The sequence below is a fragment of the Narcine bancroftii genome, chromosome 8, assembly GCF_036971445.1.
Source record: "Narcine bancroftii isolate sNarBan1 chromosome 8, sNarBan1.hap1, whole genome shotgun sequence".
Classification (NCBI taxonomy): domain Eukaryota; kingdom Metazoa; phylum Chordata; class Chondrichthyes; order Torpediniformes; family Narcinidae; genus Narcine; species Narcine bancroftii.
The window spans coordinates 90,505,883-90,526,920 of record NC_091476.1 but is presented as its reverse complement, the minus strand read 5'-3'; the positions used below and the strand labels follow the sequence as shown (position 1 = coordinate 90,526,920).

The 21,038-nt window shown below is 44.0% G+C and overlaps 1 protein-coding gene across 2 annotated transcripts in view; it reads left to right on the top strand.

Annotated features, from left to right (window-relative positions):
• The window catches only part of fez1 (fasciculation and elongation protein zeta 1 (zygin I)), a 70,401-nt gene that overhangs the window by 32,870 nt on the left and 16,493 nt on the right, over positions 1-21,038 (top strand). For both annotated transcript variants that reach the window (XM_069894469.1, XM_069894468.1), the window contains exons 3-5: positions 10,429-10,530; positions 12,167-12,317; positions 20,196-20,467. In XM_069894469.1, coding sequence (XP_069750570.1) covers positions 10,429-10,530; positions 12,167-12,317; positions 20,196-20,467 — 525 coding nt within the window. The remainder of the gene's footprint in view (positions 1-10,428; positions 10,531-12,166; positions 12,318-20,195; positions 20,468-21,038) is intronic.

Below are 21,038 nucleotides of genomic sequence, written 5' to 3'. Positions count from 1 at the left end.
TAGATCAGCACTAGGTGGTTAGACGGTCTGTTGTCAGCAATGGTCATTTACCTAGCACTTTTGTAGCTGAATGTTAATTGTTACTTATGATGGATGACCAGGTAATATTTTGTTTGGTGTAAGTTTGAGATAGTTCCATTTGGCTCTGTATTCTTGGACTTGCTATTTTGCTGATGTGAGCTGTTTATTTTCTGAGATAAACGCAATCTGCAGGAAGAACTCAGCAGCTTGAGCAACATCAGTGGGAAAAAATAGAATTGTCGTTGTTTCAGACCATCTCCCGTCATCGAGCTTGGAAGTGAAGAGAGAGAGAGAGGTCAGTGCAATGAGGACAGAGTGGAAGGACCAGGACAGGAGCATGTGGGATTGGTGAATCAGGAAGAAGTGAAGCCCGATGGACAGAAGCAGAAGGTTGGCTGAGGCCAGTCAGAGGGAAAGATCAAGCAGATAACTCACCACCAAAGCCAAATGAGGATTAGCTCCCAACAATGGCCACATCCCTTAAATCTGTTGTTCAAAACATTTGGTCTCAATGAACATCTAGACCTGTAGTGTAACTGGCAAGAAGCTGTTGAATTGAGAGCAACAAGGAATTCAGAATCAGGATTTATTGTCAAGAACAAGTCATGAAATTCGCTGTTATGCGGCAGCATCATAGAGCAAACATACATATTATAACCATCTTACAACATTATTATAAAAAAAATAATAGTGTCTCTGATTCATTGATCATTCAGGAATCTGATACCTCTGAGTGCTCGATTTTAGGCTATTGTACCTTTTTCCCGATGGTAGTAGAGTGAAGAGGGCATGGCCTGGGTGGTGGTGGTGGTGGTGGTGGGGGGGGGGGGGGGGTTCTTTGAGGATAGAGAAGTTCTCAAGAAGCTCAGGACCCAGGGCTTCATTAATAGGGGGACTGAGTTCAGGAGTTTAGAGGTCAGGTTGCAACTCTACAAATCTCTGGTGAGACCACGCATGGAATATTGTGTTCATTATTGGAAAGACTTGGAAGCCATGGAGAGGGTGCAGAGGAGATTTATCAAGATTGGGAAACGAGTCTTATGAGGGTAGTTTAGAACTGGGACTTTTCTCTTTGGCGTGTAGAGGTCTACAACAGTGGTTCTCAACCTTTTTCTTTCCACTCACATACCACTTTAAGTATTCCCTATGCCATTGGTGGTCTGTGATTAGTAAAGGATTGCTTAAGGTGGTATGTGGTGGAAAGAAAAAGTTTGAAAACCATTGTTCTAATCGAACCTTATTAACTTATGTGCACGGTTTCATAACTCCACAGGAAATGGGCTAATGACAATTTTTCTCAAGCAAAATATTTCAGTAACAATTGGGTCTAGAGCAGTGATTCTCAACTTCCCTTCCTACTCACACATCACCTTAAGCAATCCCTTACTAATCACAGAGCACCAATGACATAGGGATTACTTAAATTAGTATGTGAATGGAAAGAAAAAGGTTGAGAACCACTGGTCTACAAGATTACGGGAGGCATCGATGGAGTGGACGGCCAGGGTCTGATTCCCAGCGCAGGAATGGCAAACACCAGGTGACATCTGTACAAAGTTAGGGGAGGTAGGTTTAGGGGAGATATCAGGAGTAAGTTTCTTACACAAAGAATGCCTGGGGTGGTGGTGGAGGCTGAAACATTAGGGGCATTTAAGAGACTCTAGACAGGTGTATGGATGAAGGGAAAATAGAGGGTTATGGGATAGGGAGGGTTTAGTACTTTTTTGGGGATATATGGGTCAGCACAACACAGAGGACTGAAGGGCCTGTAGTATGGTATAATGCTCTATGTTCTATATGTTTCAGCTTGTCAGTCTGGTTTCACTCCCAAAGAGTTGAATATCACTGCTGTAAATAAATAAATAAGAGTTGAAAATAAATTTGTCTTACTGGCAGCAGTCAAAGTGAAGATTTTGACACAAAAATGAATGCACATTTATTTTAATATCAAAATAAATATTTAAGTAATTCTACTTATTTACCTTATATTGGCTGCTCCAATAATTGGGATTGAAATATTTATTGGCAGGTTCTATAATGTCTTGGTAGTAATCAATATTCTGCTCATTGGATGGGCTTTTGATATAAAGTTAAATAACCCCAACCAACCAATTTTCCGCTGCAACCGTGTCTGCCTGTCCCGCATCGGACTTGTCAGCCACAAACGAGCCTGCAGCTGACGTGGACATTTACCCCCTCCATAAATCTTCGTCCGCGAAGCCAAGCCAAAGAAAAGAAAGAAAGAAATAATTGTAAGAGACAATTCAGTTGAGGGATCGAGATATTTCATTAACATTGAAAATGAACGTAAAAGGGTAATTGTGGGCACTAACGACTCAATAAGTTGAAATTGCTTGCCTGGTTACTCTGGCAGCATCTAAGGAATGTATGAACTCCACCATCAAAAAGGACAAAGAGAACAGACAAATGGGACTCCAATGAATCTGGAATTCACTGGTCTCCTGTGTTTATTTGCCACAATCAAAGCTGAATCTTGGGAAAAATTGTTAGAATGACTGAAAGGGCAAAATTGAAGGGAAGAACTAGAAGCAGAAGATCGGCGCCCTGGTGAGTCACAAGGGAGCATGCGAACTACAGCCCCATCAGTGGGAAGGGGCTGGGAGAACTGACGACTGCCAAGGGAAGTGCGGCGCACATTATATGATGAGCCAGGTGCCAAACCATTGGGGTTTCTAAATAAGTGCACAGCAGGTTATCTGGAATGCCAGGCTGGAGACAGGCCCATTTCAGGACACATGTCTGCAGTACTACAGCCAGGATGTTGTCTAGCCCCAATGTTTTGGAGTATCCAACTATTTGATATCATGTGGACTGAATCAGATTGGCTGAACTCCTGAATGGTCGAAATGTCAGGAGGTGGCCAAAAGGCACTTAGACCAGGAGAGCAGAATTTGGCCCATCGACCCTGCTCCACCATTCAAATGCTTCCTCTTGATCCCTTCTCACTCAGACTGGACATAGATGTGAATGTTTCAGCCCCACCTTCAGCACAACTGAGCTCAGCCTCCCCATCGCTGAAGATGAAATATTCTTGGAATCTCCTCCTTCTGTATCTCCAATCACCGTTCACAACCAGGCATAACTGGAACAGATCCATTGGTTGTGAGATCACAGTGGCGCTGCAGGTTCGTTCCAGTGACCCAGTTCAATTTTGACTGTTGTAGCCTATGTGAAGTGTGCACACACTACCTGTGGCCTTGTGAGTTTCCTCCAGTTCTTCTTGATTTCCTCCCACATGTTGATTTTTACATGACAACAAATTTTCGTTCATCCAATGTCCTTAAGATGTTGTGATTCCAGACTGACAGATCTTATGCATTATTTTATTCAGGAATAGCTGCTACCCCTCTATCATCAGAGTCCTCAACAACAAACTCAAGGACTCTTGCTTTTGCACTTTATTAATTTTTTCTCTCTCTGTATTGCACAGTTTGTTTACATTTCATTATTTGTTTACATGTGTACGTTGTATACAGTTTTTTCTGCACCACCCTTAGGTAAAAAAATCTCAGCGTTAAGAAGGCAAGAACTGTTATGTCTCTGGAGTCACTTGGGAGGCTTCTTAAATCACTTAGAGATGTAGGGTTCAAATAACAGAAGAGACTTTACTTACTGATGTCTTCCACCATCTCAGGAAACTGTTCACACACACACACATATGCACCCCATTGTGGTGCACTACAGTTACTACAGTGAGAAGGGTATATTCTTTCATGGTTACAAAATAGTTCACATTATCCTGACTATAACATCCCTCCTTCTAAAGATAAAGAAAAATTTAGTGTTCTTTATTGCTTTCTTTCCAGTGCATCATAAATAATTGAACTTAAACACTAATTTATTTAAATAGTTCTTATCGATATCACACTGGCGACAGTATGTTGCTTTGCCATCTTGTGGAATTGTCTGCAACCGTTGGGCTCTGTGTTGCTGGTACACCTGTAAGTGATGGAACTCATTGTGCTTCACCTGACAACTGCTGTGTTGATGTTTTGGTATTAGTGGTTAGATTGGTGTTGCAAGTCTTGCTGGTATTAAAGCTTTCTGCTTCATCATATCTTGTGTCGGCCGGATGTGAATTCTGTTCCTCCTCAGCTGATTGCCAGAGTCTGTCTCAACAATGTATGATCTTGGTGTCTCAGCTTCTTTGATGACCTTTGCTGGGGTCCATGTTTTCAACATCGGCTCTTGAATATGCACATGGTGCCCTCTGAAGAGTTCTGGCAATGTTTGTGCATGTTTGTTGTAATGCTGGCATCCTTCTTCTTGCGTGTCAGCCAGTCTTCTTCTGGTTTTCTCCTGGTCTTCTGGAGGGTTTATTTTGCTTAGCAGAGTTGTTTTAAATCTCCTTCCATTTAGAAGTTCTGCCAGGGACTTCATGTCAGCCCTTAAAGGTGTTGCTCGTAGTGATAGAAGAGCGAGGGATGGGTCTTCTTTTGTTTTGCGACACTTTAACTAATGTGGATTTCACAGTTTGCACTTTTCTTTCAATGAACCCCTGATCTTTGGGGTAGTATGGGGATGAGGTAGTGATAACAAACCCATACTCTGCAGTTCAGCTTTCTGAATTCTTGTGACGTGATCTGTGTTCCATTGTCACATATTACTTGCTCGGGTATTCTTTGTTCAGCAAGGAGCGCTCTCATTTCTGAGGTGATAGTTGATGCTCTCAGGTCTTTAACCCTTTTGATAAATGGAAACATAGAGTAGTAACAGGCTATTATTAAATACCACTCGCGATTCTTCGTGAACAAGTCTGCTCCCACTGTATGCCATGATCTGGCAGGTACTTCTGTGGAAATAATTTCCACTTTTTCTGTGTGTCTCTGTTGATCCTTTTGGATAATCTTTTTCATCTGGATCTCATAATTGACAAAGATCAATTGCAACTCCCAGCAGCTATCCAGACCTAGAATTTCTGGTCTGTCTGTGTCTACCAAGTAGAACGTACAGTGGATGTTCTTTCCCTTATGACAGCCATTGATCTTAGCTCTCCTTAGCTGCTTGATCATGGGTCAGCATAGGCCATTAATGTGACATTTGCAGTTTCCAATGCCCCATGTTTTGGATACCCTTTCATTATGCTCTGGGAACATCTAGCAATAGAGTCTGAGTGGAAGGAGGGAAGTATTGGAATCCTCATTGTTGTTCCCTTTTATGTGGTGGATCCTCTTCTTGTCCTTTTTCTTCACTGGTATTTCTGTTTTCTTCATACCAAACTTGCACATCTTCACCCAGTGGTTTGCTTTACCACAGGCTCTACATTCAGAACTGTATTCAGGGCGTTTGTTTTGGTCATCTAAGGGATGATGTCTGCCGCACTTCCTGCAGGTCTTGGGCAGGGGGGGGGAGGGGTTTGCACTTTTCTGATTGAAGGCTCTGGCTGAGCCAGCATCAAGCTATCCTTCCCTATAAGAGACTTCTGCACTTCGGGATGGGCACTCAACTAATCTTTCCTCTATATCCTTAAATCTGCATTTTGCAGCAACAATTTTTAGTCTAGTGAGGAAGTTATCAACAGTTTCATCAGCCTCCTTCATAAAACCTTGAAATTCATAGTGTTTAATTCTATGATTAGACTTGGGTTCAAGGTGAGAAGCAAACTTTGCAAATATCTGCTCGGGATCATTTTTCTCCACCTCTGTAAACTCTCAGCTATTAAATAAGTCAAGACCTCACTCCCCTGTCCAGAGAAGTATATAACTGACCTTCTCCTCTGCTGTTGCATTTTTAAAATAGCTTTTAAATGCTAAATTGCACTTCTGAAACTTTTTAAATGATTCAACAATATCTTCAGCCTCCCGGTCCATTTATTTCCAATAATGTTTTTTCTCTTCTTCCCCTTTGTATTTCAGTGATTTACAATCAATTGTATAGCTTTATTCTTGTTCTCTTATACCGCTGCCACCATGTTATGTCTCTGTGTTACTTGGGAGGCTTCTTAAATAGCTTAGAGATGCAAGATTCAAATAACCACTGATGTTTTCCACCATCTAAGGAAACTGTTCACACACTCACATATACATACGCCAAATAGTGGTGCACTATAGTTACTACAGTGAAAAGGTTATATTCTTACGTGGTTGCAAAATAGTTCACATTATCCTGGCTATATAATAAGAACATGAGAAATAGGGCCCATCAAGCCTGCTTCGCCATTCAATGAGATCATGGCTGATCTGATCATAGGTTCATTGTATTCCATCTGGGCAGCCTCCAACTAGATGGTATCAACATTGACCTCTCTGGCCTCCATCAGACCCTCTTCCCTCCATCCTGCCCCATGTCTCCTCTCCTCTAGCTCTCTCTCTTCCCTTTTCTCTTAATTTCCCCCCCCCCCACCTCATAGAGCGAAAATCAAGTCCCACCTGTCCCCACACCTGCCCTCACATCACATCCAGTCAACACCCCATGTCTGCAGTCTGCACTCCTCCCCCTTCCATTCTTCCACCCTTTCCCCAGCCTTTGAATAAAGACGCTCATCTCTCCTTCCTCTACACATACCTTGAAGAAGGACTCAAGCCCTTCCCATGGATGTTGTGAGACCCAATGAATTCTTCCAGCATCTCTGTTTTTAAAGCATACATCACACCTTAGGTCAGTTCCTTTCTGCCACAGGGTTGTTCATTTAGTCATAGAATATTACAGCACAGCAACAGACCACTTCGGCCCTTCTAGTCTGTGCCGAACCCAGTGCATAGCCCTTCATACCTCTCCCATCCATGTACCTGTCCAAATTCCTCTAAAATGTTAAAATTGAGCCTGCATTCATTACTTCAGCTGGCAACTTGTTCCATACTCTCAGTGTGAAGTTTCCCCCCCCTCATGTTCCCCCTAAACTTTTCTCTCTTTCACTCTTAATCTATGTACTCTGGTTTGTATCTCACCTATCCTCAATGGAAAAAAGTCTATCTACATTTACTCTGTCTATCTCCCCATCATAATTTTAAATGCCTCTATCAAATCTTCCCTCATTCTTTTCTATGCTCCAGGGAATAAATTCTGACCTGTTTAACCTTTCAGGCGGACAGTGCAGTGCTTTCAGGGCTGCCACCTGAATGACAATTCCAAAGCTCTGCATCCGCATCTGCAGGTGCATTCTTGGCAGAGAATGCACCTGAAAGCGGCTACTGAGACAAAGAGGAGGCTCTTCAGCCCCCTCAGTATGCACTGACCACCCATTTTTATGCTAATCTATTCTCACTCACACACCATACTCTCCTATCCACTGGTCACACTGGGAGTAATATGCAGCCATCAAAATGAAGTAAAATTCCAATAATCCAGCATACAATGGTTCAAAGGTTTTGCACCTGTGCTCATTCATGAGTTTGGAGTGTGAGCTGGGCATCATGGTCCAGACTGTGGGTCCGTGTCAGGGTTGGGGTCCAGAACATAAGCAATCAGGAATATAGGCAGGTTTGCAACTGGAGCTGGGATCCAATGCCCGTGCCTCTTTCCTTCTCCCTTTAAACTCACAGGATTCACTGGAAGATTTATTGTTCAACCACATAACATGTACAAGTGTTGTTTGGATACTAATAAGAATACCAGTCAATAGATTTCAAATTTAATGTCAGTACAAACATGAAAAATTGGCTGAAAAATGGCAGATGGAATTTAATGCAGACAGGTGTGAGCAGGAATATCAAGAGGACTCCATTTCCTCATTAACAAATCACCTTTAAAAAAAAAATGATACCCTAATCAAATTTATCTTTGCTCTGCCTAAATTCAACTGTTTGAATACATGCTTCTGGTAAAACCTTTTCTATTTTGTTTTTCAATACTAGACAATTTGCAATAACATGACCAGGTCTTTTACAAAAATGACATATAAATCCAGAAGTTCTGTCCTTTATAACCTTCTCTCCAGACTTAATTTCAGGCTTACTATCCTGCTCCACATTAATCCCCTGAACAGGTTTATTACTCTGTTCCACATTAACTTTTTGAAAATGTCTCCCATTTTGAGATGTATTTTTATGAATTAAAGCAAACTGATCTGTGAATCTAGCTGCATCCTGCCACATAGCCAAATCTTTCTCATCCAGGTATAATTTAATCTCCTTCGGAACACACCTTTTAATTTCTTAATCAAAATCAATTCTCTCAATCTTTTAAAATCATTATTTATTCCTTTGGAAGTGCACCAACGGTCAAACCATACAGATTTTTTCAAAGCAAAATCCATATAAGATTGATTCCATGTTTTTATCAAACTTCAGGAACCAACTCATAAGCTTTCAAAACAGCTTCTTTAACTATAATCATAATTAGCCACTTGTGCAGTCAAGCTAGAGTATGCAATTTGTGCTTTTCCTTTTAATACACTTTAAAGCATCAAAGTCCATTTTTCTTTTGGCTATTTTGAGCTCTCAGCAACCTTTTCAAAAAACTGAAAATAGGTATCTATATCTCTCTCATTAAAAGGAGGCACTAGATTTACCTCTTTACTAGGCAAAAACCTCTCCCCAGGAGTTACATCCTCAGCTCTCTTTCCTTCCTCCCTATCAATTTTCATTCTCTCTGGCTCCTGTCCACTGTAGCTGTACTCCTGCCCACTGACATGATGTCATTTGAAGCACGATGAAGGAGAAGCAGTGAGAATACAGGATTATGGCAGACCCGGAGCAGGCAAGAGAAATACTGATGATGGTTTCGCCCTTTCTCACTGTGTTTCCAAATTCGCGCCAAGCATCACTGCGACGTCATCAGCCCGCCCCTTAGCAGCCGCTTTCAGGTGGCTGCATTCATGTGCCTAGGGGGACTTCAGTGCTCCGGCAATTATCCCTCCCAGAGGAGGGTTAGAAAGTGTGCCTCGAAGGCACCTCTTGCTCTTTCAGGTGGGCACCGCGAGAGCCGCATCAGGGTAGAATATGTGACTTTAAATTGGGATATTCTGGCCATCTGAAAGAGCCATATGACTTTAATTGATTAATGCTTTGCCTTTGGAAAGCTGGTACTGAAAAATCATTAACTGGCAGCTTGAGTGGAGAAAGTTTGAGGCAAACCAGACGAGCACCATGACACGTACCAATGCATGCTTTTGTGTGATTTAGTGATGTTATCGTGTACAATTCTAATGACAATATAAACATTGCAACACCAAGAGTGGGGGAATGATTCCATGATTCTATCTTCTCATTCAGGAGGTGATGGCACTGACAGGTTTATAACTGCAAGTCCATATTGATTTGGAGGGGGAGGTGATGGAAGGAGAAGACATTTGTTGGTGAAGCTCTGAAGCTACAAATTTTTGCATAAGGATTGGACATTCCACTGAGCTGAAGTGGAGAGATGAGGGGTTAAATGATATAGTGAGCTATGTCAAAGGCTGGAAAGTCACAGAGAATGCCAAAAATTCCAGGATGCTGGCTCGGGTTTTCCATTGCCGCTTCTATTATTATTCATTTTGTTACAAAGACATTTTATACTGCAATGTGTTATTAATATCTGGAAGAGAGACTGACAGTTGATTACGTATATAGAGCTACAAATGATTGAGTAGCAAGATCAAAGAATATATGATTCATGTGTTACAGAGTTCTGTGTTGTGTATTGTCCTACGTGTTGTGTGGTTTTATGTTAAAAAGTGACAGTTTGCCTTAGAGTGTCGAGGTGAAGGTGGACTGCTGAGAGAGTGGGAGATGGACTGAGCATGTGCAGAAAATGATCTAAAAATTTCTGGACTTGGACGATAAACCACCACTGGGGGTGCTGTGGAGTGGAAGAAGGCCCAGAGCATGAGTCATGGTCTGGAGGACAGTTTAGAATGTTGGGATTTCAAAAAGGGATGAACATTCCGAAGGCAGCCAGAAGGATCCGGACCAAGCCAGTGGTTCCTCTCTCTGCAAGCAACACAAGAAGACGACTTCAAATTTTGTGCTCTCTCTCTCTCTCTCTCTCTCTCTCTCTCTCTTTTGGCTTCTGTCTCTCTTTCTCTCTCTCTCTCTCTTTTGGCTTCAGTTTACCAAACAAACTGAATTTTGTTTATGATCTTTGCTTTGGTTGAGATCGAAGTTTTGTGAGTCTTGTGTATTTTGTGTTTGTTTTGTGTCTAAGTTTTTCTGTGGGCTGGTTGGAAATATAACAGACTTTAATTACATATGTTATATTTAGGCTGGGGAATTGATTAGTTTTACACTGTTATAGAGATTTACATAGTAACTAATGAGCATTGTTAAAAAAAGGGGGGAATTTTTGAATTAAAGTTTGAAGGTGAATTTTTGTTAATAAAGTAATTGTTCATCTTTACCCCTGTGTGATTTGCCTTCTTTGTGGTTGCTGGTTTGATCTTTTAGCACATGGGATGAAGAAAATTTAGGTTGAATGAATAAAGTAAATGGTTCTACTTTTACCTTCCTTCTCTGGTGCCTCATTCAGGCAAGTGACAAAGATGGCATCACCGAGGACGGGGAATTAATTGAGAAGTTGGACATCATCGTGTCTTCCACAAGCGAGGAGCCTCTCTTCACAGCTGAGCAGGTAGATCTTCAAAGTCAGTTAAAAATGCATGCACATCTGCGGAAATAAAATGAAAGAGAAACCGAGAGTTAGCATCACTTTCATGAGAGACCATTCTCATCAAAACCAATTTCAAGTTCAATAGTGCCACCAGATATCCTGACTTAATGTTGCCAAGTAACTACATCACTCATTGCAATGTGCCCCTCCGTGCTGAAAATAGAGAGTAAATCACCATAAGTTGATGTTTCATTCTGCCATCTATCTGAGTCGGTGGCATTGTTGGTGACATATGCAACTCAGCTCATAATACAAGGGCCTGGACAAATTATCCCGAGGTATTTTGAATCTCACCACACCATGTGAACATCTAAACTCAACTAATTAAATAATTTATAATTGCAGGAGAAGTCCGGGTGATGAGAAAACTTGTGAATTATTGTAAAGGCCAAAGTGGTTGCTCAATATTCAGAAGAGAAGAGAATTGGCTGCTCTTCCTTGCCCTGACTACATAACCTATGTAACATTAGCTGATATGGCCTCACAAGCCTCTAAGTTCAACAAATTAGGGGTGGATTAAAATGCTGAGCTTGATAGCAGTGAATAAATAATTTATAATTTAGCCAAAGCCTCGCAAAACATCTAAAAGCTGGGCACGGGACAGAGATATCTAATTCGATTCTGCTGAGAGACCATTGTTCATATTGTTGGTTTTTCTGAGATGCTGGTTTTGGTAAAGATAAAGGTTCCATTATTGTCACATAAAACTGCATTTAACTTGTCTACCATAAGGAAGACAGAGAGTCACTACTTTGTCCAATGCCCCTCACAAAAATGAGGCCCTAGCTAGGAACAAACTTGTGACCCTTGGTTTACAAGACCAGTCCTCTAACCACTAAGCTGTTGGAGCCTCTGGGGCTGGCGACGCAATGGAAGAACTTGAAACTATAAACTAAGAAGTAGAAACCATTTTTATGCAAGCTGGCATGAACGAATGGGAACTGGTATTTAGTGGGCTAAGAGGGAAACTGTGGTTCACAGAGCCCTAATGAGATGAAGGACAGCACCGTTGGCAAAGCGTTTAGTGCAACGCCATTACAGCACCAGCAATCAGGGCTGGGCTTCGAATCCTGAGCTGTTTGTAAGGAGTTTGAACCTTCACCTCTTGTCTGCGTGGGCATCCTCCAGGGGCTCTGGTTTCCTACCATCGTTCAAAACCTATTGGGGGTCTTTCCTCCAGTGGTCTATCCCCTTCCCTCTTCAGTCACAGAGCCACCCGCCCCCCCACCCCCCTCCTGTTTGTTTGCACTCTCCCTTCCTTATCCACCTATTTCCTCCTGCCTGGGGGACTGCAGCACAGCACCCCCCACACCTCCCCCCCATCATTTTGTTCAGGCATCTGCTGATATTTTGCTCATACCCTTACCCAAAACGTTGGTTATGTACTATATAAAGTACACTATTTTGACCTGCTGAGTTTCTCCAGCATTGTGCTTTCCCTTCAATCACGGGTGTCTGCAGACTTCTTCTCAATACATCTATTCATTAACCCTGCATAAGATCACAGAGTTCTTTGGAGATGGGGTTGGGGATGACCATTGAAAAGAATCAAAGGTAACAGAGCGCGTGGACTTAGCATCTTCTGATCTTCCAACAGGTAATTGAGGAGATTGAAGAAATGATGCAGAATTCTCCTGACCCAGAGGTTGAGGAGACTCCAGCACAGTCTGACAAGCTCTCTGTTCTCTCACTGGAGATACAAGTATTGAAACCGTCCAGCAGCAGTAACAATAACATTCTGGCAGAAGGTAAGGTATCGTGAAGTTGATGTCACATGGGATCTGGAAGTTTGCTTGCATCAGTTTTAAAAAAAATTTAGACATAGAGCACTGTAACAGGCCATTTTGGCCCACGAGTCATTGCCACCCACTTTACACCCAATTAACCCATACTTGGTACATTTTGGATGATGGGAGGAAACTGGAGCCCCCATGGAAAATGTACAAACTCCTTGCAGACAGCGCGGGATTTGAACCCTGGTCCCAATCGCTGGCACTGCGGTTGTTTGAAAATTGTCCAGTTTGATGGATTAAGAGTAGCCCAGATGTTCATAACTCACAATTCCAGGTTCCTTTTAAATTACACCTAAAAGTAAATTGCATCCAATTTGGGGCCATATGCAAATTAGAAGAACAGTGTCTCAATATTCTGTCTCAATCATCTCCAACCATCCAGGTGGTCTTCAGGCTGTCCCTCTGCTGAAAAAGGGTGTTTGTAATGACAAGCCACTGTTCTGCGCAGAGCTCCAACAGGAGGCGCCCGTTGTCGTCGCACTTGCCGACACCATGCTTGCCCAGGATTCCTGGCCAGGTTTCTGAGTCTTTGCCGACGCGAGCGTTGAAGTCGCCAAGGATGACAACCTTGTCGGCTGTAGGGGTGCGTTGAATGAGGTTGCGCAGATCAGTGTAGAACTTGTCCTTTTCTGCTGGTTCCGCCTGGAGGGTTGGAGCATAGACACTGATGAGGGTGATGCGACACATGTTTTGAAGGGGGAGTCGCATGGACATGATCCGGTCCGAGTGGCCTGTCGGGAGGTTTACGAGTTTGGAGGCAATGGAGTTCTTGACCATGAAGCCTACACCAGATAGGCGTTGTTCATCCATAGGCTTGCCAGACCAGTAGAGTGTGCAGCCCACGCCGTGTTCTTGGAGGCTGCCTATATCTGCAAGGTGGACTTCACTGAGAGCGGCTATGTCGATGTCAAGTCTGAGGAGTTCATGTGCGATGAGGGCAGACCAACATTCAGGTCGGCGTCTGTCAGCCTTGTCTAGCATGGTTCTGATGTTCCAGCATGCTAGCTTGAGTTTGTGAGCATCCTTTGAGGGGGAGGACGTGGACATGTCCTCGGGCCTGCGCAAAGGAGCTTTTAGGTGGAGTGCAGTGTGCACAGTACTGGCCCCACCCTTTACACCCATGGTTCGTGTGCCGTGGCCAAGCAAGCTGGGAGCGAGGTCCTTGGGTCGTAAGTTTTATATCGGAGTGGCCTTCTCCTATGCAGGTTTCTTACCCGGGCTGGAGGGGCCTGCCTTCCCTCCTAGGTCGGACCATACCTGGTCGCAATCCAACCCGTCAATGGTGATTGGGGCCTCCGAACGCCATAATCACGCTCCTAAACTGACTGAAAGTCAAGGCCTAGGAGGATCGGCGCGCAGAGGCCGTGCATAATTTATAACACTATATATATCATTATTTGTCTAGTAGTGATTTGTCTAGTAGCTATGTTGCCTCATTGTGCGGCCCCGGTCCGGGCAGAGGGTAGGCGGCGGCGGCCCCAGCCCCAGTCCGAGCAGAAGGTAGGCGGCGGCGGCCCCAATCTGAGCAAAAGCGAGGGGGAGCAGGTGGCACCGGCCTCGGTAGAGTGAGGCAGGCGGAGGCCCCAGTCCGGGCAGAAGCGAGGGGGAGGCGGTGGCCCCGGCCTCGGCAGAGCAAAGCAGGCAGAGGCCCCGGTCCGGGCAGAAAGAAGGAGGCGGCGGCCCCAGTCTGGGCACAGGGAAGGCGGCGGCCCCAGTCTGGGCACTGGGAAGGCGGCGGCGGTCCCAATCCGGGCAAAAGCGAGGGGGAGGAGGTGGCCCCGGCCTCGGTAGAGTGAGGCAGGCGGAGGCCCCAGTCCGGGCAGAAGCGAGGGGGAGGCGGTGGCCCTGGCCTCGGCAGAGCAAAGCAGGCGGAGGCCCCGGTCCGGGCAGAAAGAAGGAGGCGGCGGCCCCAATCCGGGCACAAGCTCCCCACTAATAAGCTGCTATAAGGTCTCCACTTAACCCATCATCCATATATATATGCTATCTATATATGCTATATAGATAGCATATATAGATATGCGCTGGATGGGTCACGTCTCCAGAATGGAGGACCATCGCCTTCCCAAGATCGTATTATATGGCGAGCTCTCCACTGGCCACCGTGACAGAGGTGCACCAAAGAAAAGGTACAAGGACTGCCTAAAGAAATCTCTTGGTGCCTGCCACATTGACCACCGCCAGTGGGCTGATAACGCCTCAAACCGTGCATCTTGGCGCCTCACAGTTTGGCGGGCAGCAGCCTCCTTTGAAGAAGACCGCAGAGCACACCTCACTGACAAAAGGCAAAGGAGGAAAAACCCAACACCCAACCCCAACCAACCAATTTTCCCTTGCAACCGCTGCAATCGTGTCTGCCTGTCCCGCATCGGACTGGTCAGCCACAAACGAGCCTGCAGCTGACGTGGACTTTTTACCCCCTCCATAAATCTTCGTCCGCGAAGCCAAGCCAAAGAGGATAGATATGCTATATCCAACCATACAGCATCAACATTCATGTCGCTAATTTCTAGTAACCACCCCCCCCCCTTGTTTTCTACCCCCACCCTTGCTTTCCCTGATCCCTCTGCCCCCTTTCTCTTGTTCTTTTCTTTGTCTTTCCCCTCCCCTGCCCACTCCATTAGCCTGTTACACACACCTTTTTCTAGGCCCCTCCCTCCTTCCCTTAATTCCATGATCTACTGCCCTCTCCATCAGAATGCACTTTCGTCGGCCCGCTTCCTCCTAGCTTACTGCTTTTTTTTCCATTCCCCCCTCCCCCATCCACCTTCACCTTTCGCCCGTATTCACCTATCACCTGCCAGCTCCAGTGAAAAAAAATCTTCTGCACCTCAGTTGTAAACATGTAACTTGAGATTAGGGCCTCCTGCTTTATAAATTACCACTGGAGAAATCTTCTCACATCTATTCTGTCAGGCTTCCCCTCTCCCCCACCCTCAGGATCTTTTACATATTGATGAAATCACATCTAAATTCTACAGAGTTGGGACCTTGTCTACTCAATCTTCCCTCATCAACTCATTCAACTTAGGAATCATGAATCTTCTCTATATTGCTTCTAACAGATATATACTTAATTAAATGAGGCAGCCAACACTCCAGGCGTGGTCTCACCAAATCATTATAGAGCTGGAACAAGACTTGCAATAAACACCAACATTGCGATGCCTTCCACCCAGAATCAATAGAAAAACAAAGATTTATTGTTATTTTTTCAACAAAAATGTTGAAAGATTGATTAGAATCATAATAATATTTTGAAACAACAGTAAAAGAGGTAAACTATAGACAATAGATTAAGCTAAATCATGAGTAGTTCTGGATTATAAAAGCAGAACCAACAATACAAGTACAAACTCTTCCATGCTGCCAAAGTGTCTTCCTGACCTAGTTCTATTTACCTACATTTGCTCCCAATACCTCCAAACCTTTTCTATCCATGCACCTGTCCAAATATCTTTTAAACATTGTAATTTTACCTGCCTATACCACGCATTCTGGCTGCTCATTGCCTACACCCTCTTGTGAAGAAAAAAAATTGCATCACAGATCCCCTTTATCCCTCTCACCTTGAACCTATACCCCTGATTTTAGATCCACCCCACTGCACTTTCCAGCAACCCCCATATGCATGGGATATGTAAAAAGGTTTGTAAAATGAAGTCCATCGGAGTTAAAAAAAAAGAAACGTTCCACTGGTGGAAGTTGCATCTAATGCACTGTTGGACGCCACTTGTTAGTCCCAGGATGTTGTTACAAGAGTTCCTCGATTTTCTATGATGTTCTTCTCATTATTGATGTCTGACAGGACAAGGGCTCCTCTCTCCCTGTCTGAGTGAGTTTTGTCTGAGTGCTCCGGTTTCTTCCCACATTCCAAAGATAAAGGGTCCAATATTGTCAAGTAATATTGCATTTAGGATGTAATGTACATGAAATTTTTTATCTTTGTCTACTGTAAGGAAGTCTGAGAGTTGCCACTTTGTCCAGCGCCCCTCACAGAAATGAGTCCCTAGTGTGGAACCAACTTGCGACCCCTGGTTGACAAGACCAGTGCTCTAACCACTGAGCTATCACAGCCTCTGATATGGGGGTTTATTGGTCGCATAGGTGTATTTGGGCTCACAGAAATGAGTCCCTAGTGAGGAACCAACTTGCGACAAGACCAGTGCTCTAACCACTGAGCTATCACAGCCTCTGATACGGGGGTTAATTGGTTGCATAGGTGTATTTGGGCTCACAGAAATGAGTCCCTAGTGAGGAACCAACTCGCGACCCCAGTGCTCTAACCACTGAGCTATCACAGCCTCTGATACGGGGGTTAATTGGTCGCATAGGTGTATTTGGGCTCACAGAAATGAGACCCTAGTGAGGAACCAACTCGCGACCCCAGTGCTCTAACCACTGAGCTATCACAGCCTCTGATACGGGGGTTAATTGGTCGCATAGGTGTATTTGGGCAATGCTGGCTTATGGGCCAGAAGTGCCTGTTATTGTACTGTGTCCTATAATTAAAAAGATCAGAAGCAGATTGTTTCCACATTGTGTCCACATTGGTTAAAGTAGACTCTAGGTGAAGCCAACTTCCAGGTTCTTGGACCATCACCCAGTAGGTTATTCAGTTACTTCTTAAATGTGACAAGTGCTCCTCTCTAATTATAATGAGAGTATGGCTTGGCTGGGTGGTTTTGAACAGCTCAGTCAAAGCACCCTTTTAATTTCCTGACCATACGCTCTGCCCCATGATCTGGAAATCACCAGAGAGAGGCAGGAGAGGATATAGGAGATGCCTGAATGCTGTCAAAGTCATAAGAACATCATCTGGTTTGACTAGAACAGTGTTTTCAAGTCAGCGAATGAACTCAAGTACCGATTGTGAGGAATTTATTGTTCTTGGGAAAATGTCATCCCTTCTGCTTTCACACCTCTTTCATTTACACCTCTTTCCAGTTTTAGGAGACTTTCCCACATCTATGCGTATGAACCCATATACCATCTGTTCCATTATAAAAGCAGAGAATGCTGCAAATATTCAGTAGGTCTATGGATGGAAGAATTCACTAGAATCCAAGCAAAGTTCCACTTTTAACTTTTAAGTATAGTTTCCCTGGAGTTTACAGGATGGTTTCTACATTGGTAACAAGACACATGCTCACTTCAGCACATCTCTTTGAGGCCAAAGCCAATTAAAAGTTGCTCTGACTAGTTTTGCAGAGGTTCCCTGCCGTTTTCCTCTCTGTTCTTACTCCCTACCTCAAGGTCAGATGACATGAGGAGAGAGAAAAACAGAATTAACATTTCACAAGGGTGCTGTTTACCAATGTGTCCTGGCATCGACAGGACAAATGCTATCTGCTCTTGTTTTTCATTAGTGTTCTACATTCTGTTATCCCTTTATCTCTATCATATTTTGTGAAGGAGTTTCCAGCTGCGTTCTACATATACTGACATGCTTTGCTTTCCCAGTAGAAGACTATAGGCCGTTTCAAGCTGCAGTGTAAAATGGGGTTAACCAGGCAATATGCCCGGTTAGCGCCCCAGTTACGCGGCAGTTAGAAATGGTCTGACCTGATCAACCACATCGAACCCAACCGGGTCCCCTGACATACCTCAGAGGTAATCAGGGAACCCAGTTAAACTTGCCCTAGGTCCCATCCACAGGCGATTTGAACAGGAAAATGGCTGACCTGCTTATTCCGGTGACGTCAGCGCTTGCGTTTGTGCGTAACCGGGCAGCCAGCATCCAAACATCTGGCGGAACGTGATGTTGAATTTAAGAGTTGCTTCCAGCACTTTTACCCCAATAATGGCATCCAAATCCCAGAAGGGCGACCCAGGTGCTGCATATTAAAAAGGGCTTATGAGTCATGCTTCTTAATAATATAACACACGTAGCGTAAGCCAAGCAAAGTTCCACTTTTAACTTTTAAGTATAGTTTCCCTGGAGTTTACAGGATGGTTTCTACATTGGTAACAAGACACATGCTCACTTCAGCTCATCTCTTGAGGCCAAAGCCAATTAAAAGTTGCTCTGACTAGTTTTGCAGAGGTTCCCTGCCGTTTTCCTCTCTGTTCTTACTCCCTACCTCAAGGTCAGATGACATGAGGAGAGAGAAAAACAGAATTAACATTTCACAAGGGTGCTGTTTACCAATGTGAAGCATTAATACTGTTTCTCTTCTCCACAGATGGTGCCTGATCTGATAAGCATTTCTGATTTTATTTCAGAGTTGCTGGGCTCTGCAGTTTTTGCTTTGCTTTTCAATTATCATGTTGCTACGCTAAAATGTGTCTCTGGAAATGACTATTATTAAAGTTAAACAAATGTAGAAACCATTTATTTTAACATAGACATACGGCATGATAACAGACCCTTCTGGCCCATGAGCTCATGCCACCAAATACCCCAATTAGCCTACAACCACCCCCCTCCCCTCAACCCCTGATATTTTGAAGGGTGGGAGGAAACTGGTGCACCCAGAAGAAAGCCATGCAGATACAGATAGAATGTACAAATTCCTTACAGAGGAAATTTTGCAGATTGAAAAACATTAAGAGTTCTTAGCTCCAAGGCAGATGGAAATAAATGCAGTCATATAATGGTGTACGTACTCCAGTATTTCCTGGTTACTGCAGAATTTGAATGTATGCAAGAGATGGTTGACATCACCTTTCAACTGCACGCTATTGGCAATTAACTATCAACTTTCACCTCGCTGGCAAAGACCTGGAAAAAATGTGTTCTTTTGCATTTTTAATGTCCTCCCTGCAACCATGTGGGTATCTTCCAGGAGCTGCAGTTTTAAAAAAAAATTAGACATAGAGCACAGTTACGGGCCATTTCGGCCCACGAGTCTGTGTTGCCCAATTAACCTACAACCCCCTGTACATTTCGAACGGTGGGAGGAAACCGGAGTCCCTGAGGAAACCCCACGCAGACATGGGGAGAACGTACAAACTCCTTACGGACAGTTCGGGATTCGAACCCAATCGCTGGTGCTGCAATAGCATTGTGCTAACCGCTACACCGACCGTGCCGCCTCAACATTCCAAGGACATGCATGTTGATAGGTTAACTGGCCACAGTTAATTATCCTCAGTATGTAGGTAAGTGGTAGAATTTGGAAGGAATTGGATAGAAGGCAAGAAGAATAAAATGGGATGAGTGTGGAAGATTCGTTTAAATGGGTGCTTGATGGTTAGTGAGGGCTTGGTTGGCCATAGGAGTGTATGTCCCTTTGAAAATTACAGGGTAGGTCAATGAAAAGAACTGGTTAGTGAAAGGAGGACAAGGTGGTGGAGTTAAATTTCATGGGGCTCAGTTGATTGATGTCACATATGTCATTTGTGAAATGAAAGGAAAGAGATGTAGTGGAGGGGTTGGCGGTGGGGGAGGGCTGTGGGGTGGGGAGAGGATGCATTGAAACCAGAGCAAGTGGAACAGGGTACTGAGGAAAGTTGATTCATCCTCCAGATTTAAAAAATAGACATTAATAATATTAAAATAGGGATGGGGGAGTTGCTTGGTCCGGTGAGTGTAGTGATTCGCACAACGCTATTACAGCACCAGTGACCCGTGTTTGAATTGGGTGCTGTTTGTACATTCTCCCCGCATCTGCGTGGGTTTTGCCCCTTATTCTAAAGGCATAGGTTAATTGGTCACATGGGTGGATTTGGGCAGTGCAGGCGCATGGGCCTGTTACCGTGCTGTATCTGTAAATTTAAAACACATATAATCAGAAATGATTATAAATTAACAGGGAAAAAAAAACCGAAAAGGAGGAGTTGTTAGGTGGTGTTGACCGAACACGTTTTTATTGTGTTCTCCATGTGCAGATATGAAGCTGATGACGGACGGAGAAGTGGGTGAACTGCTGGTTCAGATCGAATCAGCCACCAAAGATTATTCGGAGGAGCTGATCCAGCAACTGGCATTGCGTGATGAGCTAGAGTTTGAGAAAGAAGTGAAAAACAGCTTCATCTCCATTCTCATCGAGGTGCAGAACAAACAGAAGGAACACCGGGAATCAATGAAGAAGAAAAAGAAGGAAAAGGGCGGGACTCCGCCAAACATCCGGCAGGACAAAGCAAACCGCATGCCTGTGAAGGTGGGGCCTTGGGTCGTTATATGATTATGGGAACGATGATGCTCTTCATTGCCCTCTCAGTATTGTTGAGGCAGGTCATTGATGTCCTTGCTTGCTCTGCTGCTGTGGGATACCATAGAAGAGAGTGAGGCCATCATTCTCTGGCCCCAGCTGCTTCCATACCATTATCAATGTCCCACAAGAGAAAATTTGCCTCTTTCTCCCTGAGAGTTCTTGAAGGTCAGCTTAAGGAAGGAAAAAACATTTGAAATACATCACCATTGCACCTTATCTCTCAGATGTTCTGTTTTATGAAACCCCCAAAAGTAATACAGTAAAACCCCTTGTATCCAGCACCTGTGGGGATTGGTATGTGCCAGATAAGAGTATTTTCCAGTTGCTTGAAACTCACTCTTACAATGCTTAACTAATATGCCTGCATTAAGATTAAACAGTTTAAAAGACAAAAATACTAGGCCTTTATAAATTAAAGCATAGAATATAAGAGCTGGGAGGTGATGTTGAGACTGTTCAAGGCATTGGTGAGGTTAAATTTGGAATACTGTGTGCAGTTCTGGTCCCCAAATTATAG